At 40.9% G+C, this 27,167-nt stretch overlaps 1 protein-coding gene across 1 annotated transcript in view; it reads right to left on the bottom strand.

The window, feature by feature from the left end:
• Me3 (malic enzyme 3) overlaps positions 1-25,474 on the bottom strand; it is a 194,142-nt gene extending 168,668 nt beyond the window's left edge. The window contains exons 1-2 of the mRNA XM_076846550.2: positions 25,390-25,474; positions 24,835-25,032 (exon numbers count right to left, since the gene is read on the bottom strand). Of these exons, the coding sequence (XP_076702665.2) occupies positions 24,835-25,017 (183 nt within the window). The 5' untranslated portion in view covers positions 25,018-25,032; positions 25,390-25,474. The remainder of the gene's footprint in view (positions 1-24,834; positions 25,033-25,389) is intronic.
• Between the last annotated feature and the right edge of the window lie 1,693 nt (positions 25,475-27,167).

The following is a 27,167-nucleotide window of genomic DNA, read 5'->3' as shown; positions in this document are numbered from 1 at the left end:
TTAATTTAGACAGAATTCTCCATCTTTATTGAGATAAAACAAAAACACCAAGAAACAAAAAACCTCAAGTGGTAATTCTTGCTACTGGATGTCACCATGCACTGTCAAAAAAATCAGGAATTTCCTATGGGCTTGAAGCACAAGAACTTTGCATGTGACCTTAATATGTCTCCAAAACCGGAGGTCCCAGTAACTGGCCCTATGTTCCTCTTCTAATTTACAGTCTTCTTCCTCTGTCCACTCCTCGTTAACATTGTGAAGATAAATATTGCCATGTTGAGGGCTGTTGTGTGCTGAAATGTTTATTCTCCCCAAGTTCTTATGTTGAGCCCTAACCCCTGATTGGAAGTAGGGTCTTTGAGGTGGGAATGAGGCTAAGGTGAGGTCACAAAGGCAGGGATCTCCTAATAGGATTTGTGTCCTTCTATGGTACCAGAGTTTGCTCTCTATTCAAACACACCAAGGAAAGGCCATGTGAGGAAACAGTGAAAGGTGGCCCCTGTAGGCAGGAGGAGGGTCCTTAACCACAACCTGACCATGCTGGCACTGTGATCTCAGATTCCAGCTCCCAGGGTCAGGAGAAGTAAACATCTATTGTTTAAGTCACCCAGACCAGGGTATGAGATTTTGTGATGGTAGCATGACTGACCAAGATGAAGGTTTTATATGATAGAGAACATGGGTCATTTCCTAAAACAACTTAATGACGTTATACCCATCTTACAGATGAGGAAACACCTATGGAAGTTGATGAGCAAGCACAAGCTGATTAAACAGCAGAACTGAGATTGGAGCTCTGTCTTTGGCTCAATCTTTTCCTTCCCTAGTTCTTCTGGGTCTGCTTTGTTTAGCCTGGTCCTCTTTGTCCTGGGAAAACTTGTGGCTAAAGTGCCGATAGCATTAGGAAGAGATGGCAGAGACCACTCATCAGTCCATGAGAATTACAGAAAGGAACCCTAGGGCTCTCACAGAAGCCTGAAGTTTCTGAGAGTTTGAAGAAATGGGTTCATGGTTGTGTTTGGGGAATAGAGTGAAGAATGTCTGGCATTAGACTTTCTGGTTAAATCCCCCACAAGATCAAGGGAAATGTACTATATTCTCTGTGCCTCGGGGGCCTATAAAATGGGGAATAATTATGGCACTTGCCCATTAGGGTTTTTATAAAGTATAAAATGAGATAATGTCTGTGAAGTGCTTTAGGACACTGCATGGCATAGTGTAAACACTTGCAAAGAGAGGGACTGAGGGCATGGCCTGGACTGGGAAGTAGTGACTGAGCAATGCCTGACCACTGCAGCCAGCACTGGTTCAGGAGACACATCATTCTGGTGAAAGCCCAGAGTGACCATACTGCCCACACCTGGAGAAACAGGCAATCTGAGAGAAGTACTTGAAAGGCCATTCTTCCCTCACTACTCCTGTGAGATTTAGATGGGAAAACTGAGATTTGGAGAGGACACAGTCAAGCAGAGCATGCACAAGCTTTGGAATCAGAGCTGAATTTGACTCTGGCTTTTCTGAATGCTGTGTGTGTGATCTTGGGCAAGTTACTTAACTTCTCAGATCCTCAGTTTCTTCATCCTAAAAAAAAAAGAAGAAGAATTGATAAATAACTACCTTAAAAGGTGTTATAGGGATTAAGTGAGAAAGACATGTGAGTGTCCCTAAAATTGTTGGTGTCTATTTTTCTCTAAGTGCCTTCTTGTAGTTACCCAGTAACTGGTAAGCATCAGAGTAAGGTCTAAGATTAGACTTTTGAGATTAGACTTTTGGGCGCTTTGAGACCACAGGAATGTATTTAAAGAGAAAGTGAGATGCTAAAGTTCTGGTCAGGGGTGTAGCAAGGATTTGCTATTGGCTCCCTATCATTCTTGGATTTTTTTCTATGGAAAAAAGTACAAAATAGAGCAAGAAAAAAAAATACAGTCATAGTGTCTGTATCTAGAATCCCCAAAGGGTCTCAAGATTAACAGTGGTTGGGTTGTACACATAGCTAATTTCTGCACATGGACTTTTAGTGAGTCCTCATTAACTCATTCAACTAAAAAATAGTATGAAGCATCTGCTGTTTGTGGGAAGCCAGGTGCTTGGTGCTACAAAAATTGATGGAGTAATCACTGTCCTAGGAGGAGCCTATTACAGTACATTAGATAAAAATAAAAGAAAAAGATTCACTACAGGGTGTGATAAGGTCATGGCAACGGAATGAACATGGAGGCACAATGGAAAAAGTCCATATTTGGTCTGGAGCTGTCAAGGAATTGACGTGAGAACTGTCAGAGCTAGGAGAAGCAGGAGAAAAGGACATCATGACACAGAATGAGAGGGAGCCTGGGCTGCATTTGAGAACTGTGACTTTGATGTGGCTGGGCATGGGGCACATACTGGGGAGCAGAGATGCTGAGGCCTGACTCAGACTGCCCCCAGTTCCCAAAAAGGCACTGTGTATTGTGTAAGGAGTTTGAACTTTGTCCTAGGCATGGGAGAGATCCACAAAAACCTTTTAAAAAAAGAGTTCCTATTTTAAAATTTTCATCAGGTAGAGACTGAAGTAGACGCTGGATTGGGGGTAGAAGAAATTCAAGATAAGGAAATCAATAGGAGACTACGGCAGTGTCTGGATGATAGAGATGAGATTCAGTATCACCAATAATGATAGGGCCTGGGCTTAAGATACAGAAATTTTATATCTGATATATATTTGGTTGTGAATACATGAACACACAAGTGTACACGCACTCACAGAACCAGATGATTGGTTCTGTCTTTACTGTAACACCTGGCCTGAATCCCACCGGGCTCCCAGCACCCCACAGGAGTGCCCAAGGCCAGCCCTGGCTCCTTTTGCCTTGCCTTATCCTCTCACTTCTTCTCTGTGGTAAACCCAAATGGCTTTTTATTTCCAAGCTAACCTCAAACCCAGAGTTTGAGGTAATTAAACACTGCTTGTGAGGTTGTGGTACTGGAAACTTCCTCCCAAACCGTGTAAGTGCAGGATGTGTAATGTGCCTGGACACATGCAGCACTCCCAGGGCCATGCGGCTCAAGACAGCACAGCTGCATTTATTTCTGCAATCAGAGCTCTAACACGGCAATTACATCCACCCAGGGAATGACAAATCAGCATTTACGATGGATTCTGATAAACAAATGCAAACCAACCCCTGAAGAAAAACAATAAAAAGATAACCCACAGCACACACTGAAAGAAATGAGTAGTACTAAACGTGCCTTCATTAAAAATAAAACTCTTACTCAAATAGATAGAAACTCTTGTGGAGTGTAGGGTAAAGATGGACGGCACATTATCATCCAAGTTTTTGGAACTCTTATTAATGTGATGTTAATGTTAGTAAAAGGGTGAAGGACTAACTAACATTTACTGCCTATTCTCTTTTTTAATCCTCCTAAAACAACCTTAGGAGGATGGAGTTGTTATTCTCTTGGAAAGAAGGCATTTAAAATTCCCTAAAGTCCAACATTATCATGTTCAATAACTGGGGAATCAGCTGAGCACACACAGGTGACATGCTCTCTGTTTCACTAGTATCAGTAAAAGGCACATATGAACAGATCTTAGAAAAATGAATGCATATGGAATATAATTTTTAGTAATCTGAATGCAATTCTCCATTGTGTATCAGGTACTGTGTTAAATGAGTACTTCAAATAGACCTATTCTCTTTTTTAATCCTCAAAACAACCTTAGGAGGATGGAGTTGTTATTCTTTTCAATAGACAGGAAACTTTGGGAAAGAAAGCTCAAGTAGTCTTCCCAAGTTCATGCAGCTAGTATGTGGCAGGGTTAGGATGAAAACTCAAGTCCCTTGAATTCCAAAGCCTGTACTCCTTCCATTGCCATCTCCTGCTCGACTTATCAAACTGCAAGCGACTGTGATCCACAGCCTTGCTGGAAAGAGTGCCAGTTCCATATCTGTAGAGAACATTAGATTAGAAGAAGCCTAAGGAAAGGTCAACACCAAATCCTCAGAAACTGAAGACAAGCCCCAGGTCGCACAGTTGAGGTGTCAGTCCACTCGATCACTAACGTCTTTTCTCCCCTAAGCCAGTGTTCTTACAGCTACTTCAGGCTGCATTCTCCTGGTTCAGGAGTTTTTTTTTTTTTTTTTACAGAAGTTCATTATACTTGTTTTCTTAATCATGAGATTTCTATTCTTGTTTGAGTCTGAAAAGGAGCTGGGGAAGCAATAGCTTTTCCTTTAGCAGATGTATTCAATGGAAATGCATGAGCTGAATCTCCCTACTGTACATATCTGCATCCGCAAGATCCTTCAAGAGAATGAATGAGAACTGATTAAATCACAACAAAATGGTTTTATTTATAATTAGTGCTCATGTCTTGAAACACAAAACTCCCACCCAAATATTTATCCTGAGGATAAACATGTCCCCCACGTGTTGCCATAACTAGTTCCTGCTGCCACAAAAGAATACATCTGAGCATCTGCATCTGGTATATAACGGATATCTTCCATAAAAAGGGCTCAGAGGATGCTCTTGTGTGGTAGAATCTGCTGGACCTGAGCTTTCTACTGGGTCTGGATTAAAAGGTAATTTTCTCTCAAAGAAAAAAAAATAATTCATAAGCTCAGTTATGTGGATCTCAATGATATCTTCAACAGAAATCCTTTGGATTTTCTTCAAACTGAGAGGCTATAGGGAATCACAATGAAGTTTGACATTAATACAGAAAACTTCAAGGTTAAAGAAATATGAATATCCTTTCAAATTAAGCTAAGAACCTAAGTTTTTCTCTAAGGGTATGTGGTTCAAAGTCTCTAAGATGGAAAGATAATTGGGACATGATCCTTCAACTATGTTTGGCACTAATGGATGCAGGTATAGTTAGATGGAGGTGGAGAGAATGGAGGAAAGAGGGCTGATGGGAATGAGAAGACCCATGTGATCTCAACATCTACCATTGGGCAGAAAGAGTGGATGTGAGGTTGGAACTGATTTATACCACACAGGTCAATCCTTAGTCACCTATAGGTTTCTGTCCCAGTTTCCACAATTCCCCTACTAGTAATAAGTGGAAAAGGTTAACCATTTAAGAAATCCTTGATGTAGGAAGAAGAAACAACAAAAATAAGACTGCCTGACAGTTGTTTGGTGCTTAAGCCGAAATCCTGCAAGAGTATCTTCTGGTACAAAAGATTTTTCAGCAAGAGAGTTTAAGCTTGGTGAGATCCACAGAGAACACAGGGCCACGACTGTAGGGGAAGAGAGAAATGGGGTTTCCCAAGGCTAGAAGGCCTCTGTGTCTTATTTACTTGAACTTCAGCAGCCCTGAAGTCATTCAAGCTGCACAGGGCAATTGCCAAGATCTGTGGGGATGATCTGCTGTGACTCCAATGTTTGGGCAACAGCATTAGCACCTGACAAACAAGTGATCAAAACATATCTTCTCACATTGACTGGGAAGGTGCAGTCTGATTTGATTTTCTTAAGGAACTGTTATATCTCTTGAAGAGGTATCAAGATGTACTAAAGCAACAGTTCCCCATAGGTGCTCAGCATTCACTCATTCTGATCCTGACTATCTGACCTTGCCTTTTGCAGGTCTGATCCTCATTCTTCTCTTTCTTCACCTCTCTTCCTATCTGGATGCTATACCTTCAGTTATATTCTCCAACATGATTCACAACACAGTATTTCTTGGTCTCTATCACTGATTTTCTTTTCTTTTCAGGTTTTTTTTCTTCTTCTTTTCCTTCTTGGTGTTTCCCCCACTGATAAACCCAGATACATCCATCCTTCTCACCCAGTCCTGAGGATCTTGTGTCTAGGACGTTGCCCTTTCCTCCATCCTTACAGAAGTAAAACTTGGAAAGAAGGCATTTAAAATTCCCTAGAGTCCAACATTATCATGTTCACTAACTGAGCACACACAGGTGACATGCTCTCTGTTTCACTGGTATCAATAAAAGGCACATATGAGCAGATCTTAAAAAAATGAATGCATATTAAATATAATTTTTAGTAATCAATGCAATTCTCTGGGCTAAATACCATGCCTTTAAATACATTTTCTACTTACATCAAGTAGAAAAGAAGAAAGTAAGAGAAAACCTTTTTTTTTCTTCTAACTTGCTTGGTAAGGAAAATAAGAAGGCAACAGCAAAATGAACAGAAATGGAATCATAACACAAAAACCAAAGGAAGGTGCCACAGGAAGGTGACTGATCAAAGATGCTAGCATGGTGCTTCCTCTCAGTAGGCTGATGGGAGCTGTACTTCAGAGGCAAAGGCAAAGAAATAAATGCTTCCTCATGCAAAGTAGAAACCCAAGAGCCCTCAGATCTATAAACCATCAGCTAAATGGATGCAAATGTGCGTACAGCCTTCCTTCTTTGGAACTACAAAATCATAAAATGTTTACAGTGTTAGACTCCATTATACAAATTTACTCTTTAGAAGAGGAGGTGAATTAAAGACAAACACTACAGTTAAAATACATAGAGCGAGTTGCACAAGATCAAAGTCTTGGAAAATCCATTTTGTAAAACCAAGGATCTTTTACAATTGAGAAACAATTCTAAGGCTACTAGCCCCCTAAGTACATTTCATTCCAGAAAACTTCTCATCATTGGCCTTTCTATGATATTTGTGGCCTCAGAGTTAGAGTCAGATCATGTGACAAATAACCTTGCCCAGATGGTGTCCTCCAAAATGTACAAGAAACAAGAATAGGCTTACAGTGGTATTCTTATTCTGATTCTATTAAAATTTCACCTTTTAAAAGTCTTTAAACAGCATTTTATTTAGAAAAGAGGCTGATATTGGGTCAAACTAGCCAAGAAAATCATTCCTGCAAGCTTCTGATTTTCTATTTTCGTTCTCCAGGAATCCTAGTTCATAAAGACAAACTAAGCCTTGGCAAAGAGATAGGCACGCTAAAACTGAGCCCAATGGAGAAAGTGACAACATTTCATCTATAGACAGCCAACTTTGTGAAAGGTTTGTATTGCATGAACTCCAAATCCTTATTTTTATTTAAGTCCTCTAAAAAAAAAAAAAAGAAAGAAAGAAAAGGAAGAAACAAACCATTAAACAAATAAGAATATTAAAGAAAATTCTTATACAGAAAATATATTTTCCAAACTATGAACATTCTTTTTCCATTTTCAATGTAAGGAGTGATTATTTTTCCAGGGGCCTGAGAAAACGAAGGAAATCCCTTGAGCTTTGTAGTTAAAAGAGTCTCACTTGTATCTTTGTTTACTGGGCAGTGTGGAGGGCTGCACAATGTCCTCACAATGACAAAACCATGGGTGAATGTAATCATGTACTCACCAAGCTGCACCTTCTCTACAGTTTGGGTGATAAGTCTGCTTTGTGAGAATAGAACTGGAATAAGGCTAGTTAGTGAGAGAAAGTCAATGACCCCATTATTCCAATAAAACATCTGAAATTAAAAGGGCCTGAGTCCATAATCCCTTACAAATTCACCAGTCCCAAAGTACCTCTTAAGGAGCTTTACATTTTGAAAAATCTTGCATTATTAATAACTAATTTATTTTCCGATATTTAAGATAGACAATTGCCAAGAAGAACTTAAGACACTGGCATGAGATAACCAGTGTTAACAGTTTTGTTTAATTCTAGCCAAAGACAAAGGAATAGGACATTCTGGTTGAGTTGTGTAAATTAATGACAAATAAATACAGGGTTTCCATTAGTTTTTTTTTTTTTATTTGTTGAACAATAGCTTTTTTTGACCATAACTCTTGGACTTTCTTTTTTTTCAAGAATGACTTCCAAGAGTGATTAAAAAAAAAAAACAAAACAGCAAGAAAGAAACACTCTTGGACTTTATATTATGCAGCTCAGTGTAATCTGGAAAGAACTCAGTCTTCTGCTTCCTCAAGCCTCTCTTATCTGTATCCACTTTATCACCAATCATATTCGGTCCTTCTCAACTCCCTCATGGGGATTGGATTTCTTTTTAACTAAATTTCCTGACTCTTTTTTTGTCTCCCATCTGGGTTTAGATGATATGTATAAAGCTCAAGTCTCATGGTGTCACTTTTCAGTGTCCCTCTCACCTTCAGGACTAAGGTCAAACTCTTCATTCAAAGAATTGCCCCTGATGCCCCCACTCCATGTTCTGCTGTCCAAACTCATCACTCGATTACTGTCCTCCATCCAGAATCATCCAAAGTTCTTCCACACCATGCAGATCTGCTTTATTTGATTGGGACATCTTTTCCCCAGTTTGTCTTTCCAGAGAATCCCTGTACACCTTTCGGGTCTTAGCATTGTCAAAAAAAGAAAGAAAGAAAGAAAAAAAAAAGTAGTCTCCTCAGGAAAGAGGTCAGAGCTGACTTTTCTTTTTAGCCTGTACAACACATTACATAATTTAACATAAGGACTAAAGATTACCCCCTTTAAGAAATCTTCTCACCTTTCATTTACCTCACTAAGGTAAAAATTACTTGGACACATTATTAATCCCATGTTTTAATGTAACATGAAACCTATTATTCTGATTTACATTTGTGAGCTCACACATCTATCTTCTCTGGACTCCAAGTTCCTTGAGAGCAATGACCACCAACCCAGCACAGCTCCTGAACACAGTAGGTACTCAATAGTTTGTTGAATAAATCAGCCAATGGTCTCAGGAAATCTGGAATTGCATCTTGCTCTACCCTTGATTCTTTGGGAGACTATAGGCAGCTCAGTCCTCTGGGTCCCAGAGCACTTTCCTATAAAATAAAGGTAATAACACCCAACTCATAGGGATTTCTATGAGGCTCAAATGAGAGGACAGACTAGGAGATACTTCAAGAACTCTAAGGGTAAAACATGAACACTCTATTTCCTTATTATTATGAAATATGCTGAGAAAGAATGAGAAGTAATTGCAATAAACAGTGATGGTAGCTTTGTGGGGGTGGGGAATAGGGGATATGAGGAGGGAGAAAATAGATGGAGTCCTGGTAAGTTGTAGAAGGATACAGGGGCCTGTCTGTTCCTTCTACCTTCAGACTCCATTTCCTAAAAGACTTCTCCTCTCTCCCTCCTCTCACCTGACACCCCCACTTTCCAGTCCTCACCTTTGCTTGCTCTTATTACTGACCCAGCTTTTCATCAGTTCTCCTGCTTCCACTTTTGCTCATCTCCAACCTATTCTCCACACAGCAGGAAGAAAGATCTTTTCTTAATGTAGATCAGATCATGCCACCTCCTTGCTTAGAGCCATTGAATAGTGTCCTGTTTTAAAGCAGATGACACCCAGTTCACATCACAAACTCTTGGACCCTTTGCCATCTGGCCTCCCAGCTCTCCACACCCTGATTGTGTGCAGCTCCCCTCTTTTGCATTGCACTATTTAATGGCCTGCCTACTGTCAGTTCCCAGAAGCTGCCATGTAAAGCTATTTGTTACCTTCAGACTCACAAGAACTGCTCCCTCTGCCCCAAACGCTCTTTCTCAGCTTCTCTCCTGGTTGGCTCCTTTTTCTTTAGGTCTCTGCTCAAATATAACCCTTTAAAGAGCTCTTACCACATTTTTTTTTAATCCATTCATCTATTGAAGGGCATCTAAGTTGGTTCCACAGTTTAGCTATTGTAAATTGTGCTGCTATAAACATTGGTACGGCTGTGTCCCTATAGTATGCTGTTTTTAAGTCCTTTGGGTATAGAACAAGGACAGGGATAGCTGGGTCAAATGGTGGTTCCATTCCAAACTTTCCAAGAAATCTCCATACTGCTTTCCATATTGGCTGCACCAATTTGCAGTCCCACCAGCAGTGTATGAATGTACCTTTTCCCCCCCATTCTTGCCAATACTTGTTGTTTGTACACATAATAGCTGCCAATCTGACTGGAGTGAGATAAAATCTTAGAGTGGTTTTGATTTGAATTTCTCTAATTACTAGTGATGATGAACAATTTTTCATGTATTTGTTGATTGTACATCATCTTTATATATACACAATGGAATATTACTCAGCAATAAAATAGAATAAAATCATGGCATTTACAGGTAAATTGATGGAGTTAGAGAAGATAATGCTAAGTGAAGTTAGCCAATCAAAAAAAATGCCGAATGTTTTCTTTAATATATGGAGGCTGATTCATAGTGGGATAGGGAGCAGGAGCATGGAAGGAATAGTTGAACTCTAGATAAGGCAGAGGGGTTGGAGGGAAAAGGAGGGGGCATGGGGTTATTAATGATGGTGGATATGATGGTCATTATTATCCAAAGTACAGATATGAAGACATGAATTGGTGTGAATATACTGTGTATACAATCAGAGATATGAAAAATTGTGCTCTATATGTGTAATAAGAATTGTAATGCATTCCGCTGTCATAAATAATAAATAAATAAATAGCTCTTACCTTTCCATCCAAAGTACCTCATCTATTATTCTTTCCCTTGGTGCCCTGTTTATTTTTCCCAACCAGCCACCAATAACTATCTTATAATTTGTTTACTTATTTAAGATCTTTCTCACTAGATGAATAAGAAGATTTATGGTCAAGTTTTTGATGCATGGGCTGGGGATGTGCCTCAAGCAGTAGCGCGCTCGCCTGGCATGCGTGCGGCCCGCGTTCGATTCTCAGCACCACATACAAACAAGGAGGTTGTGTCCGTGGATAACTAAAAAAAAATAAATATTGAAATTCTCTCTCAAAAAAAAAAAAAAGTTTTTGATGCAATTCCTAGTATCGAATAGTGCCTGGCATTTAGTAGATGCTCAATAAACATTGGATGAAAGATGGATGAATGCATAGGAAATAAAGTAAAGAAGAGATGAGATCCAGGAGAGGAAGCAGGATACTGTTTGGCAAGAAGGCCTGGCAGTCCTGGGCAGCTTAGGGACACCATGAAGACTTTCAGGATATGCCTTGTATAGCAAAGTGGAAGGAAGAGGCTAGGAAAGCAGGAGGTGAGGGAGCAATGGGCCAAGTTCACTTTCTTCACACTGTTTCTTCTGCTTGGAAATAATCTCTCTCAACACCTGTAAAAGCACAGGGTGTAGTGACACATGCTTATAATCCCAGTGGCTTGGGAGGCTGAGGTAGGAGGATCGTGAGTTCAAATCCAGCCTCACAAAAGCAAGGTGCTAAGTAACTCAATGAGACCATGTTTGTAAATAAAATACAAAATAGGGCTGGGGATGTGGTTCGGTGGTTGAGTGCCCCTGAGTTCGATCCCTGGTACCCTTCTTCCCCCAGAAAAGCACCTGGCATGGCGGGCATTATAAGGGTTTGGTATTATTTCTAAGGTTATTGTCCTGGTGAATGTGAGACTCATAGAAGACAGCTGACATTGTCTAGTTGACTCTCAGAAAGTCATAGAATATTGAACCGTCCAATCAACAAGAGAGCAGTGAACATGCTCAGGACCCTCCAGCCTTGAAGCTGAGGCTGGTAACTGAAGGCAACTAGTACTGGAGGTCACTGGAGGTTACTGGGGGACTATTCCCCTGCTGGGCAGCCCTTCCAGCTGGCACCCCCTGGCCAGCTGCTCCATTGGCTGGCATGCCATCATCTCCCACCGGCATGGCCAGGCAGCTTCTCAGGCTCTGCAGACATGAGGAGAAGCTCCCACCAGCTCTTAGAGTGTGAGATCAGTGGAAATCTTTCAGCACTGATGGGTGGATTGCAACGCTGTTTCTAAAAATGGCCTTTAATAGGTTTTTCTGCACACTATTCTAAATCTCTACTCACATTTCATCAGCAGCAACTGCACTGCTATTATCTGTCCTTGTGATCTCAAGTGATTTTTTTTACCAGTCAAACAAATAACTGTGAACCAGAAGAGACCAAGAAGAAAAAGAGATAAGAAAGGAGTCTATGACATGGGAGCTGAGCTTTCTGTCAAACAGTGTGTGGACTGTCTTTGAGATCATGTCACCACAAAGAATAAATAGAAACTTAAAAAGCAAGTGGGAGTTGGGAACATGTCCTTGCATCAGAAATGGACTCAGAAGCGATGGCAGGAGCTATGTTGCAGGTTTATTCAGGTTTACAATATATGACAATGTTTACTGTAAAACATTGCCTCTGCCATCCTGGGGAAAGACTCAAAAGTACTTCTGTCTAATCAACTGAGGTTGATTCTAAGCACTATTTCAGAATGGCAGGCAAAGCGGTGCCTTTCAAAGGCAGTAGATTTAAGAGGCAGACACAGTCAGAATCCCTACCCATCATTCATTTCATGGGCAGAAAGAACTTCCACTCCTGGGGCCTCTAAAACCCTACTGTAATATGGTGGTCAAATGCTAGGGCACTATCTACCCAAAGACAACTATGACCTCTAAGTCTTCTGGGGGAATGCTCATCATGAATGCTCATTCAATGGAGGAGAAATGTTCATTTAAAATATGCATGTGCAAGTATATTGATCACTCACAGCAAAGTCTATGGAGACCACAAGACAATCGTAAAATTCCCTTCATAGTCTGACTGCTAGTTGGGAAAGCTGGCCCAGAAATGGCCCACTGAGCTGAATCTGAAGCAATGTCATAACTTTCATGTTAAATGACCATTGGAGACATTTCCTTATCTTGCTATATTGCTATCAAAATCTCATGAGACTGGGAGTGCTATAATGATGGATACATTTGTATTTATTTTTTAAGGTAGCTTTAAAAACCTTGGTTTCCAAAATATTGGAATAAAGTTCTGAGATTCCTGATGGTAGCCACTATCTTCTACCCCAGCTTCAACTTCCAGAAGCACCAGCTCTATAAATGACTCTTGAACTTCTGCTCCTAGAGATATTTTTACTTAAGGTTCTTTCAGACAAATATTTAGATTATTCAGGCTTTAAAAACTCCACGGAGTACTGAGAAGTTATCAAAAAGGTTTCCATCCAGCCTGACTCTTCCCTGACTCACTCCTCTCCAATCAAGTCTGCCAAAATCAGATGTTGTTCATGCCTTTAGAGAATGAGGCTGATCCTTCAGTCTTCCCCTCTCCTGCATGCTCTAAGTGGGCATGAACCAGGTCAAACTCTGCTGTGTCTGTGATTTTTATGGCCAAACAGGGCTTCAAAATGGAACAAAAGCTTTAGATATGTAGATTAACTTGAGAATTAATTAAAAACCTACAATTTGCTTTACATACAATATTTCACTTAATTATTAGAGCAACCTGTCAAATAGGTGTATTTTATTATTATCCTCATCCACAGATGAGGAAACTGAGGCTCAGAGAAATGAAGTGACCTTTGCAAGGTCTCATATATAATGAATGACAGAGCTGGTATTAGAACTGTATTAGTCCATTTTTTAAACTATAATTAAACACCTGAGGTGGGTAACTTTATAAAGAGTTTTGTTTTGGCTCATGGTTCTGGTCTAAGGTCAAAGGGTCATATCTGGTAATGGCCTCCTTGCTGGAAGAGTCCTAAGGTGGCACAGGACATCATGTAGCAAGAGAGACGGAATGAGTGGTGTGTGTATGTGTGTTTGTATTTGTGAGTGTTCTCTAATCTCTCTCCCCCCTTTTTATACAGCCACCAATATTCAATTTTGGGGTTTCCCCCAATAACCTGTTTAATCCTAATCACCTCCAAAAGGCCCAAACTCTGAACAACATAGTTGGATTAAGTTTCCACCCTCTTAGTTCCTGACAATGAAGATTAAATGTCAACACATGACCCCCTGGGGGATACACTCAAATCACATCCAAACCAAAGCAGGAAGCAGGGGCTTTTCTGATTCTAAATCTTGTATTTTCCAGGCATTGTGTTCTGCTGCCCAGTATCTGGTCACTGGCCATGCCTCTTGGGGGATCATACATAATTGATACTAGCTGACTACACTCCTTCATTCTCAAAATCCTTTAACCTGTTGCTAGTTACAGCAGGTCCAAATTTAATGTCTTGAAAGCAGCCCCAGGATAAGAATAAATAATCTCATCATAAAGATGCTGTTCTTTAGATAAAGTGCACCTGGACCAGCTTCAGAGCAGAAAACTCTTCTAAAGAAATGTATTTTCAAAATTTATATGACCAGAATGAAAGATTTCTCTTGGATTTTGAAATTCTCCAAGTGCATGGAGAGATATAAAAATAGTTTTTATTTTCAGATCAAGCTTTTCACCATCTTTTCAGAAGAGATGGCAGATGGCAGTTGGCGTGACATTGGTTTTCACTCTAGCAGTTTCTGATTTGTGGAGAAGGGAATGTGGAAGTAATTCATGTAGTCATTTTTATTGAGGGGATACCATGAGGAGGGCATCGTGCTGGCTATGGAGTACCTGAGAGTCTCCTGGATCTGAAGATGACACAGTGATGGAGACAGACACACGCAGAGTCTGAATCCTGAGGCATGCTGAAGGTTTTGAAAAGAGAGGCCCAGTGTGAATGATTCTCTCTGGCTTTATGCAACATAAAATCAAGGAAAAGAAGAACATGAAAGATCATATCCAAGTATGGAAGACATTAACTTTTTTGTTGAGCTCTATTGCTCAATTTCTGTACATTTAATTACAAAATTAATGGGTGGTTATTCTTGGAATTCAGTCTCTTTCATGATCTAAACAGCTTCTCCTCTGCCGCCTTCATCTGCCAACTCTGATTCTTCCATTTATCTTGGCTCTGAAAATACTGCCATTAGAAATGTATCTGCACCTCTCTTCCATCCTTCTCTTGAATGAATGACCCCCTAATTATACCTACACACTGCCTTGAAACTGCCTCCTTACTCACTCACTGGTCCTTATGCCACCTTGGTTACACTTAGCTCCTCAAAGGCAGAAGAAGAAATGCTGTGTTTACTGGGAGGTCTCCATTGCCTAAAAATGTAATAAACTCAGCAGATGTCTATTGATAAATTTAATATGTAAATAAATGAATCATCCTGTAATTTTTAAAGTTCCCTCCAACTCCATGATACCCTGATTTTAGCAGAGCCAGTGGAAGTGATAACAACAGATACCCACGGGCAGGAACAGGGAATGCTCTAGTTACTATCTTGGAAAGGCCACAGTACATCAGACTTCATGCAGTCATCCCAGGTAAGAGGGACCTTGCACACTGGAAATGGTAGGGTGGTATGGTGGGTGTGAGTGTGGGTGTGGGTCCTAAACCCAGGTGGATCCAGCTCCACCATTATGGGTTGCATGACCAAAAGCAAGTGGGCTAACCTCCTCCTACTTCATTATTCTCACTTATAACAAAAGAATAATAACTGTGCTTATCTCAAAAAGTTGAGGAATTGTATCAAATGAGTCAATGCATGTCAACTGCTTAGAACAATTCCTGGCACTCTGTATATCCTAAAAAAATGCTGTTACAGTTATTACTTGAATTCCCTCCATAACACTATCAAAGAAAATTCAGAATAATAGGGATTTAGGTTGGAATCCTCAATACTTTTTTCAAAACCTTAGAGAAGGAGCATGGAGACTGTGAGCTGTTGACTGGAGACTAGCTCTACTATACACCTGGCACTCATGTTTGAAGTCACTGGGCATCCCACACCTCAGGAAAGAGGCTACTTTGTAGAGATGTGGACTCTCTCCTGTTTTCTGAGAGAGCAAAGCTAACCAAAACAAAGGACTCCACTGAGTCTGCTTTCTCCAGAATTCCTCACCCAGGGGAGAATGCTTCAGGACCATAAATAACAATACAGAATGAGATTAAATGCTTTAAAAATAATATTCCCAAGTTGCTAATCATTCAACTATACCCCCTATCATCCCTCTAGTTTTCCGAAACCACTTTAAAAAGCAAATGCAGCTTTGGTTTCCTCTTATTCAGGTTCCTCAAAAGCTGATGATCTTTCCATCAAAAAACCCTCTCCTCAAATGACTGGGTGCATTTTACTTGTTCCTGTGTCCTTTTGGTAAGAGCTGTGTTTTAACTAGGCTGCCTGGCAACCCTCTGGGTATGAAATGAATGAATGCTTTTAACCATTGACCTCGGCACCCCCAAGTGGAGGACGTCCGTCAGATTTTCATCACAAGATCATACAGCATGTTTTGTGTTCTGCATCAGAAAGGCAGTTGGATACCAACCCAAAGGATTTCCCAAAGTGCTTTCTACACATCAAAGTGAAGGTTTTTAAAGCTGACAGTAATCCATGTCTTTGCAAACAAAAGTACTGCACATTAGTGATCCTTTTGCAATTGCCGTACAAATCAAAAGGATTTGCCCTTCCTCCCCCTATAAGACTGGCGTCTGGAAAGAAGAAGGCAGATAATAAAAGAAATATTTGGTAGAACTGACAAAAAATGCAAAATAAAATAAAGTCACAAACCCTAGAGCCTACAAAGGCCAAAGACAACCAAGAGAAACTGGAACGGGGGATACTATTAAGTCTGAAAAATCATCCAAAGAAACTCTATGTACAGCTCAGACTTGGATCAACTTAAAATACCAGGTGGTCCAGGTTGGAGTCAGACAATATATATTTCTGTACAGGATTTGCCTTCCAGAGCTGCTGTTTACATAATCTATATATTGCTATTTACAGTTGCTTTTAGAACAGGCAGCAGGTTCTTGTGTTAACATTTTGTTATTATGTGAATCTAAATGTATTTGCTTCTAGAAAATAGGGGGATTATAAGCCTGAAATAAGATTACTTCAGAGAGATTTCCACCCATATATCACAGGTGGGTCAACTTCCAAAAGCTGAATGTTGTCTAGAAACTAAACTCCCAACAAAAACTTGTGACCTAAAATTGAAAAGACTATGGAACATTTAAAAAAAATTTTATGAAGAGGAAATAAATTTCCCATAATCCTTCTGCCCTAATGCAATCATTTTCATACATTTACTTCCAAATCATTTTTCCAGAGTTACATCTTTTTATAGTAACACATGCTAGATTCCATTTAGCATTTTGCATTCTAAATTAAGCATTCATTGATATAAGCCAACATTTCTGAAGTCTTCATAATGATCACACAAATCCTTATTTAATACATAATACCCTTTCTCTGGAGAACAATTCAACTATTTATAGCAACATGTTTATAAGAACATACTTTCTGAATATCAACCTCAGGATCCAGGAGCAGCAAATCTCCCTCCTGAGCTCCTGGCACCCACCACACTTGCTTAACTTTCAGATCCCGGGAGATGAGGCTCTCTCTTATCTTCATCAGGGCTCCTGTGGGCCAGGGAAACTGAAGGTGTTTGGAACAGGAACAGAGACTCCAAGAAGTCAAAGTGGAGGGTGGGGTGGGAGTTCCAGGAATTTGGAGGTGCTGACAGAAGCTAGGGCCTCCCAACATCTGGTCCACTCCCTAGATATCTCTTTGTGTTTTTCCATGAGCCTCAAGAATTGTCTCCATCCATCTCTAATTCCAACGTACCATTTTTGTCTTTTTTTCTTCCCTGGGTTCTGTTTAGTGCTAATAAAAGTGGAAATACACAGAACAAACATCTTTTTGCTGTCCCCAGCTCAGCACTTCACTCTATGATAGGCCCCTGGACACAAAAAGGGCCAATGTGAGATTTGTTCATATCCTAAATGGGTATGCCAACACCACCAATGGGGATGTTGAGGGAGGACAGATTCTAGAGTGAAAGAAGGGGATTTTGGTAAAAGGAGGGATGAAGGAAAGGGATGAGAACAGAGAGCCTCAGCAGATGTCTCTGAATGACTCGCTTATTCACTATCTGTTAACTGAGCACCCACTAAATACCTCAGATAGATCAATGAACAAATAGACAAAAATTCCTGCCTAAATGGAGCTTACATTATACTGAGGAAATATAAATAATAATATAAATAACATAAATAGTAAGTGAGTTTAATAATATGTTAGAAAATGTCAAATATGATGAAGGGTGAACACACTAAGGGGGTCAGTTTCATATAGGGTGGTCAGAGTGAGTCTCATTGAGAAAGTGAGAAGCCTGGAAGAAGGGAATGAGGGAGCCACTTAGGCTATTTAGCCTATTTAGGGAAAGTTGTTCTGCAAAGAAGGATGAGCCTGCACAAAGGCTCTAGGTCAGAGCTGTCCTAGAGTGTTTGAGGAACAGCGAGGAAACCAGCGCTGTTGGAGCAATGGGTGAGGCAGATGAATAGCAAAAGATGAGATCAAAGAGAACCACATCGTGCCAGGCATTGTAGTCTTTGTCTTATAAACGTTTTGCACAGAAAAATGGTGTGATTTTATGAATTAACTTTCATAAATACAAGCCAACATTTTTGAAGTCTTCATAATGATCATGAACTTGTCTATTTAACACACAATATAAAAGGATCACCCTGTTGTTGTGTCAAGAACAAACAAGAGGAGCAAAAGCGGATGCAAGGAGACTAGTGGGGAGGCTGCTGCCCAAATATAGCAGAGAGATATTGGCGGCTTGAAACAGGTAGAACCTGCAGTGACAGGAATGGGGTTCAAATTTAGTCTGAGGACGGAGCAAGGATTTTCTGGTGGATTGAATAGGGTACCTGATACAAAGAGAGCAGTCAGGAATATATGCAGGGTCTTAGCCACTCAGGGTATGGTTGACAGACACAGGAGTGGATTGAAAAAGACTGGAAATTGCGAGATCAACAAGGAGATCTTTGCACAGGTAAGTATGAAATGATGAGGGTGTGAACAAAGTTGGGGATGTTGAGAAAGACATGGATTTTAAAGCTTGGATTAAAACTGACAGCTAAAGAAGAGAAGTTTTGGGATAATAGCTTGTGTCAGTATTCCCAAATATCCATTCTCCCTTTCTTTAATGGTATACAATTGTTTGTTGAAAATGTGGGTGCCCCCATCAAAAGGTTACATTTCCCAGGTTCTGTTGTAGCTAAGTGTACATATGGTCAAGTTTTGGCCAATTAGATGTGAGTGAAAGTGATATTCAAGACTCCTGAATGGTACCCTTTAAAAAGGTGTTTCTCCATGGGATTAATTTGAAAGATATCAGTCATATTAGGAATATTCTTTAATAGATAGAATTAGTATCAGTTTCTAAATGATGTACCAAAAAATCTATTTTGATAATATTCCTTAGGTCATTAAAAATTAACTCGTCTAATTAACAAAAAAGGTGTTTCTCCTTCCTGCTGGCTCCTGTGTAGAATCTGCAGTGGAGGTGAGAGCAGCACTTGTAGACAATGAAGTATAAAATGCATCGTGAAGATGACAAAATCAAACTCCATGCCAACTTGTGACTGCCTACCTAACTTGCTTATAGGAGAGACATTAATCCTATTTTGTTCAATTCTCCATATTTGGGGTTCATTTTGTTAAAATTACCTGACCTTTCATCTAACTAATACAAGTTTGTTTAGCTGTTCTAAGAATAAAGCTCCAACACCAAATGCTTACCATCCCATGAAGCTAGGACTGTATTTAACAGGGAAGGATTTAATTCCACCCTGCTTCTGCTCAACTTTTCCTAAAATATCTGAATTGTATTTGGGCTTCAATGTCCTGAGTCACTGCACAAGAGGTTCACGTCTAGAGTAAATTGCTGCATATGGAAGTCATGTTTACTTAACAACCAATTGTTTCCCAGTCAATCAGGAGCTCCAGTTTTATATCATATTTGAAGCAGAGATTCCAGGAATACATATTATGTTATGTACCTCAAGGGCAGAAAATGGCATCACCAATAAACTTCTAATTCCTCACAAAACCTATCATCATTTCCTGAATGATGGGTGAGTCAAGCCTGTGTTGACAGATTTTCCACACCCAAAGGAGGCAATATCAAGTTCTAAGCTGCCACTGAACAAAAATATATAGTTCATTCAACAACAAGTCCTGGCTGTGTGGGAGTCTAATAAACCATCACTGAATGCAAAAGGGATTCAGCTGAAACCTGTCACCTCAGATGTGTAGCCAAAGCTGCTTTGTGGGCCACCAAGTCTGCACACATTCCCCAATCAAACTGCATCTATTCCACGTAGTAGGGCTGTCACCTGCTGTGTTTGGAGGTATCTGAGGGCCCACTGCACGAAACATGCTGGTCCACAATCACATGATTTTTGACTTTCACCCTTTTCATTATTTTTCTGAACATCAAACTCAAGAGATTAAAAAAAAAAAGGCAGAGAAGCAGGTAAAGGGTCAGCAATGGTTTGGGGGCCAAAGGGGGAGGCTGGTGCACTCTGGGAAATAACAAGATCCTCTGGTAAAATTACTGAGAGTCTGGAAAGATTAGGGCAAAGTAGGTGCATTTCCTCCAAAATGGGCTGCATGTGGGCATTATCTAGGCAATGAGCTGTGAAGTAGTGACGTTAATACTAATGAGGTTGAGAGGGAAAGGGCCACAACTTGATGGAGATAAAGAACAAATATTTACTGAGTGCCTCAAGTCAGGCAGAGAGAACATCATGTGACAAGTCAGTCTCTATCCTCAATGTGTTCAGGGTCTGGGGTGGAAAAAAAAACCAATCAGTCATGATAGTAAGGAAACAGAGGGATAAGACCAGGGACTCAAATCTAGCTTGGGGAATGGGGAATAGGATAGACCTTCCTAAAAGAAGATATAAGTGGGGCTAGGGTGCTAAGCACACAATCACTAAGATGTGTGAGGCCCTGGATTCAATGCACAGCTCTGGGGAAAAAAAAGATAAAAGATAAAAGACAAAGATATAGATAAGCTGAGGCCAGAAATTTTGGTGACATCTACATATGAAGAAAACCCTATAAAATGGGATTGTTAGTTGCCTATTTAAGTATGCAAAACATGGCTGATGTTAAGCATCTACTCTGTTACAACAAAACAGGTCATCATCACTGTATTATATAAAAAGTGGAATGTTAGTTTAGAAAAATAGGAATTAGAAGTTGACTTAGGATGAATTTGCATCATTTAGAAACTCTGGCCCCATGGAGGGAACTTGGAATCATCTAGTACCGATTTTGTCACCAATAGGACTATGCATGAATCAGCCAGAGCAGATGTGAACTGCCATCACAATGGACTGGAATTTTTAAGGCTTTCTGCTTCTGCCCACTTCTACAACCAAAGATTGTCTCTGTAAAGTCCTTTCACTCTCTAGATTATATTTTCTTCTGAAAATGATGATGTTAGATGAGAACAATGGCTTCCAAATCATACCACCCCCCTTTTTTTTACTATAATCCATAGTAGAAATAGACCTTCTACATGGTTACTTGGTAAAAGACCTATTTTATTAATTTTAAATACATTTGCTCTTTTTCTATTCTAATCCATTTCTTTTTTAAAAATGAACTGCTGGCAGACCCACTAAGCTAATAGTCTGTTCCCTCCTTTGTGACCATGTAGTCAAAGCAATTCTAAACAAGATCACCTCTCACGGCCCTTCTAACCTCAGTTCTGGGCATCGTTCACACAAATACCTAATATTTAATACATTACACTTTTCTAAGTGATTTCACAGGGGTTATTCCCTAGGATCCTCATAGCAGGGGCATGACAGAAGCAGAGGAACTTGTGGGTCATCACAGACCACACAGCCAGGACACAACAGAGCTGAGTCCAGAACCCAGGGATTACATGGCAGTAGCAATTCTTGCTCCGGTTAGTAGCTCATCTTTTCTCAGAGAATTCTACCTCCTGACTACTCTTTTGCTCTCAAGCTTCAACTTATATACCTCTCCTGATCTATCAATGAAAGATGCAACTCAACTAAACACATTCCAAGAATTTAATGTTAACTGCTAGATTCTTTAGGAACTATCTTGTCACAGATGCATGAAACTCAGTCCTTGCCCTAGAATAGCTCACATTCTAGTGGGGAGGAAAATCTACTCACACAACTTCCCACTAACCACAGTACCAAAGACTCTTTAGAACCTGCCCCTCTCTTTTGCTTCTTCAGCTCTGTTTAACCTCAGAACACAGGAAGCCTCAAGTCTTCCTTGGAGTCTGTGAACACTGGAGGTGGTCAGGACAGCCAGAGGAAGGCAGTCCAGTGGGAAGAAAAGTATATCTCTGCCTGGGCTCTTCCCTCTCTTCCCAAGAACCAGTGAAAGGGGGTTCCAGCGGGTTCTCAGCAGAACCCTAGATACCCTCTTCACACCCAGAACTGCATCAACTGACTTCAGGGATATATAAAAAACATTATCTAACATCACACAAAGATCAGGCCCCCTGGATTTATACATGTGCTAGCCAATCCATAAAATCCCTGGATTTATGAATCACATTCTAATTATATTACTTAGAAGGGAAATAATTTATATTAGGGACAAGTATGTTTTTAGGTGCCCCAAACCTCCTTTATTTTCTTAACTATCCACAAGGCGATAAATGCTGGTTGGTAATATGTCCATACTTCTAAGGCAATTGTTGCCATAATGATTGGCTCCTACAGGGGGAACTTCCTGTTTTGCTCTCCAGAATCCATCCCTCCTCCCTCTGATGGCAATATTCAGATTTACTGTAGGGAAACTCTAGCCCCTTTAATTTAAGCTAATTGATACAGGTGGTCCTACCCTGTCTTCTAGGAATAGGCTCCAACTGTCTTAAGTTGCTGGTGATTGGTTTGGGAATGGGAAGAGAATCCAATCAGATCTATAAGACAGGTTCACTTTCTGAGGCTTCAGAGAAAGCATTCTTTATCTTTCACAGGAGCTTCAATTGGTGGGTGTGGTATGGTAGATAGGGCAATGGGGTCATATTGAAGAGAACACTCCATCAGATGGAGCCTAACAATGAAGCTGACATTGCAGAGGTGGAAAGAACCTGCAGCTTTAGGAATGAATCTCAACTTCTTACTCATGCCTTGCCTGCACCCTTCACCCTTTCTTCTCTATTTTTTTTTTTTTTTAGTTAAAAGAGACTTTTGTTTGCTAAAGTAAGTTTGCATTTTCTAACACTTACTATCAAAGTAATTAAACTGATACAAACCTAAATACTTTGGGTAGTTTATAAGGGCTCTTTGGGGGAGAGCAAGAGGTTAGTATAATATGTAAAGGTTGAGAGAAAGATTTTTTTCCTTAGCTTCTTTTAGTAATTCTGTAGGAAACTATCACAAAACTTAGCATAATGTAGTTGTTTCTACTTCTCAAAAACATCTTTTCTACACAGATTGCCACATTTAAATCACAATCTTGAGTCAAAGCAATTATTAACATTTTCTGACCCAGCTATTCCCCTTCTCGGCCTATTCCCTAAAGACCTAAAAAGAGCATACTACAGGGACACTGCTACATCGATGTTCATAGCAGCACAATTCACAATAGCAAGACTGTGGAACCAACCTAGATGCCCTTCAATAGATGAATGGATTAAAAAAATGTGGCATTTATACACAATGGAGTATTACTCTGCATTAAAAAATGACAAAATCATAGAATTTGCAGGGAAATGGATGGCATTAGAGCAGATTATGCTAAGTGAAGGTAGCCAATCCCTAAAAAACAAATGCCAAATGTTTTCTTTGATATAAGGAGAGTAACTAAGAACAGAGTAGGGAGGAAGAGCATGAGAAGATTAACATTAAACAGGGATGAGAGGTGGGAGGGAAAGGGAGAGAGAAGGGAAATTGCATGGAAATGGAAGGAGACCCTCAGGGTTATACAAAATTACATACAAGAGGAAGTGAGGGGGAAAGGGAAAAAAAAACAAGGGGGAGAAATGAATTACAGTAGATGGAGTAGAGAGAGAAGAGGGGAGGGGAGGGGAGGGGAGGGGAGGGGGCATAGTAGAGGATAGGAAAGGCAGCAGAATACAACAGACACTAGTATGGCAATATGTAAATCAGTGGATGTGTAACCGATGTGATTGGGCAATCTGTATACGGGGTAAAAATGGGAGTTCATAACCCACTTGAATCAAAATGTGAAATATGATATATCAAGAACTATGTAATGTTTTGAACAACCAACAATAAAAATTATTTAAAAAAATAGAAATAAAGACACTTTAAAAAAATTATTAACATTTTCATTTTGTAGTAATTATTTATTGGACACTTCATGTAGTTAAAAATATGACTTTGAATTCATTAATTCATTTAATTGTCACAATAACCAAGTTAAATAAGAGTGGTGAGTCTGCCATAATCATTTCAGACTGAAGAAAGCTGAGTCTCCAAAGAGTTAAATGAATTGCCCAAGTTAATGTGGGGAGGTAGGGCCAAAGGCCTCAAATCTAGGTCTCCTGCTTGTATCTCTCTCAACTTGATCCTCTGAACCAAAGATACTGACTCTACCACCAGACACAAATATGTCTGCTCTTAGGTTAATGTACTGGTATTAGCAGTGGGATGAACTTGATCCTAGCATTAAAGATCTGGATTCCAGTGGCAGATCCAGAACTGGCTAGTTGGTGACCTTGGGCATGTTCCCTTTGTCTGTTTTCTGTTAAAGGAGAGGTTTGAACTAGGATCTCTGATGCTGCTTCAAGCTCTAAAAGTTTTATAATTCTAGACCTTTCTGTCCCCACTCTCAAATTAATCTTTTCCCCAGAATAACAATCATAACCTTAGATGATATTTATTCTCTCCTAGGTGCCAGGTACTGTGCTAAGAACTCTGCCTCTGTTTTCTCCTTAAGCCTTACAGCATTCCTATGTCAATTATATCTCTTTGACAGATAAGGAAACTGACTCACAGAGGTTAAATGAACTCTTCAAGATCAACAGGATTAGAAAACATCAGGGAGTCTTCTGACTCCAGGTCACACTGACCATGAAGATCTTAACTGAGTCAACATTGTTTTTGCTGAAAAAAATTAAGCTCCCTGCATTACTCGTCACCTCTCTCCATGTCGGAGGGGAGGGAGGGAAACAAAGAAGCCAAACCAATACATTAAGGTACAGCAGGCAAAAACAGAAACCTCGGGAAGGGCGCTTGTAGGATCCTTTCCAGGCCAAGGGGGCGGGGCGCCCTTTTCCTCCAGCCAAAGGATAGCTCTAGCGTCCTACCCTCCCAGAGCCAGACCATTACCTTGTTGAGATGCGGGTTCCTGGTGACATCGTATCCACGCTTCTTCAGGACCACAGGGCGCGCCGGGCCGGGTTTGGAGTGGCAGGCTCGGGCGGGTGCGGAGGGTGCCCAGTGTCGAAGGGCACCGCAGGCCCTGCCGGGCGGGAGAGCCAGCCGCGCGCCCGTGCCCAGCGCGGCGCCCATGGTCCTTGCGCCAACCTGGACCAGAAAGAGACCAAGGTCAGGGGCGCTTTCTAGCCAGCCAGTACCCACACGTCAGAAGAGCAATCGGCCTGAGCCAGGGACACGTCCTCTGGGAGCGTGAAGGGGCACCCTAAAGGTTAAAAGCGCCAACCCTCACCCCTCCTCAGTGGCCACCCGCTCTGCATTCTGCTTGCGGTGTGCCAGGCCTCGCCAAAGGCAAAGCGAAAGCAGCAGAGCAAGCAGATCCTGTGCGGGTGACAGCCCGCGCCTCCCCGCCCCCACCCCAGGGAAGCAGAGGCGACTGCGCAGCTAGAAGTCCTTGGACGCTCAAACCTGTAGGGTGGTTTGCTTAAGTTCCCTCCTCCCGCTCACCTGCGCTGTTAGGGAAGCCAGTGTCTACCCGGCCCTGCTGCGGGGCAGGCGGGGCGAGGCGCTGCGGGTCTGTCTTTCCTCTCTCGCCAATGGCTGGGCCGAGCGGTCGCGGGGCTGTTGCGTTTTGGAAAAAGCCTTCCTGAAACCTTTCTGCACAGTGCCAGTTTTCCCCTAAGAATGTGCGTGAGACTCCTCACAGTCGTGTGTACTAGCCTCCCTAGTAACAAGAAGAAGCTCAGGGTGGCCCCTGAGACTCTCCATCCTGACAAGACTGAACGCACAGACTGGTTAGCATCTAGGGATCAGCATACCCTCTTCCTCTCCCACCATTTGGAGAACACCCTGGTTGCAAGATTCGGAGTAGAAACCCTCAGGTGTTGTGCAGTGCTCAGTGTTGTCTTGTGTCATTCAATACAATAGCCACTAGCCACATGAGGGTGTATAAATTAAAGTAAATTAGTTAAAATAGAATAAAGTTTAAAATCCAGTTTCTCAGTCACAGTAGCCGCATTTCTAGTGTTCAAGAGCCCCTTATTGTACACAGAGAACATTTCCATCTTTGCAGAGTGCTATTGGATATCGCTGGAACAGGATAGACTCAGGGACCTTATGAAGCCTGTCTTGGATTGTTGGGACCAGACCTGGGGCCTTGATGCCCATCTAGACCTGCTTTTGTATTTTATCCACACAACAATGAGGAGATTCCTTTTTAACCAAATATTTCATAGTGTGTGGAATAAAATCCAGATCTTTGGGGGCCTACCAGTTATCCCATAGCCCCACTTCTGCTAACTTCAAGCTCATCCCACTCCTTCTTCCCTCATTGAGCTCTGGTTTCTCTTGCTCCTCCCTGCTTCTCCTCTCAATTCACTCCCCTGAGGGCTTTTCAGTTGCTATTATTGCCTTTAGATGAAATACTACATACTACAACCTTCCAAACAATTGCTTATTCCCATTCTTTAGGTCTCCACTGATTTGTCAGCCTGAATGCCTTTTTTCTACTCCATCCAATGTTGACCTCCACTAGGGGATACACAATGAAGAGGTTTTCCTCTTCACAGAACTTAACAGTTTGTAAATATTTAGCTTGTTTTTCTGATGTTTATTGTCTGTCCCCCCGGAATACAAGCTTCACTGAGAGAGGCTCTTGGCTTGTAAACCCATTTGTCCTCACTGCTTAGCTCAGTGCCTAGCATATAATCACAAAATTGATTTTAGGTGAGCAAAAGGAAGTAATAGCCTCTTTGATAAGGATTGTGAACCCTCATACTGAATGCCTGGCAAATGGCACAAGTCTCTCCTGACAGCCCTTCAAAGCCCACCCATCACATACTTTAAGTACAAAGCAGACATCATGATACATAATGTGCTTAGCCCAGCCAGCTCCTGTCTGGGTTTAGGATTTCCTCATCTCGTTGGGCATCACTATCTTCTTCAGTTTTTGCCCTCTCTGGTCCAATCTCCTATTTGTAATTTAAATGATCTATATAAAACTGTGCTTTACAAAACAGAATCAAAATCATCTAATGAAGGGATAGAGGCAGGGGTGAGATTATAGATTTCCAGGACCTATCCATGGAGCCTCATTCAGTGGAGTTTAAATGCCTGAAGTCAGGGTTGTTCTTGGACTGTGTATTTAGACTATAAATGATCTTTTAAAAAAATTCTTAAACTAGTTTGAGTCAGATTTTTTATTGTCTGCAGTCAAGAGTACTAACTAATTCCTTTTAATGCTGCTCATATATTTGCATATCTTTCCACCAGTCTATAAACATCTT

This window comes from Callospermophilus lateralis, chromosome 2, assembly GCF_048772815.1.
Source record: "Callospermophilus lateralis isolate mCalLat2 chromosome 2, mCalLat2.hap1, whole genome shotgun sequence".
NCBI lineage: Eukaryota > Metazoa > Chordata > Mammalia > Rodentia > Sciuridae > Callospermophilus > Callospermophilus lateralis.
This window is presented reverse-complemented; position numbering and strand designations above follow the sequence as displayed.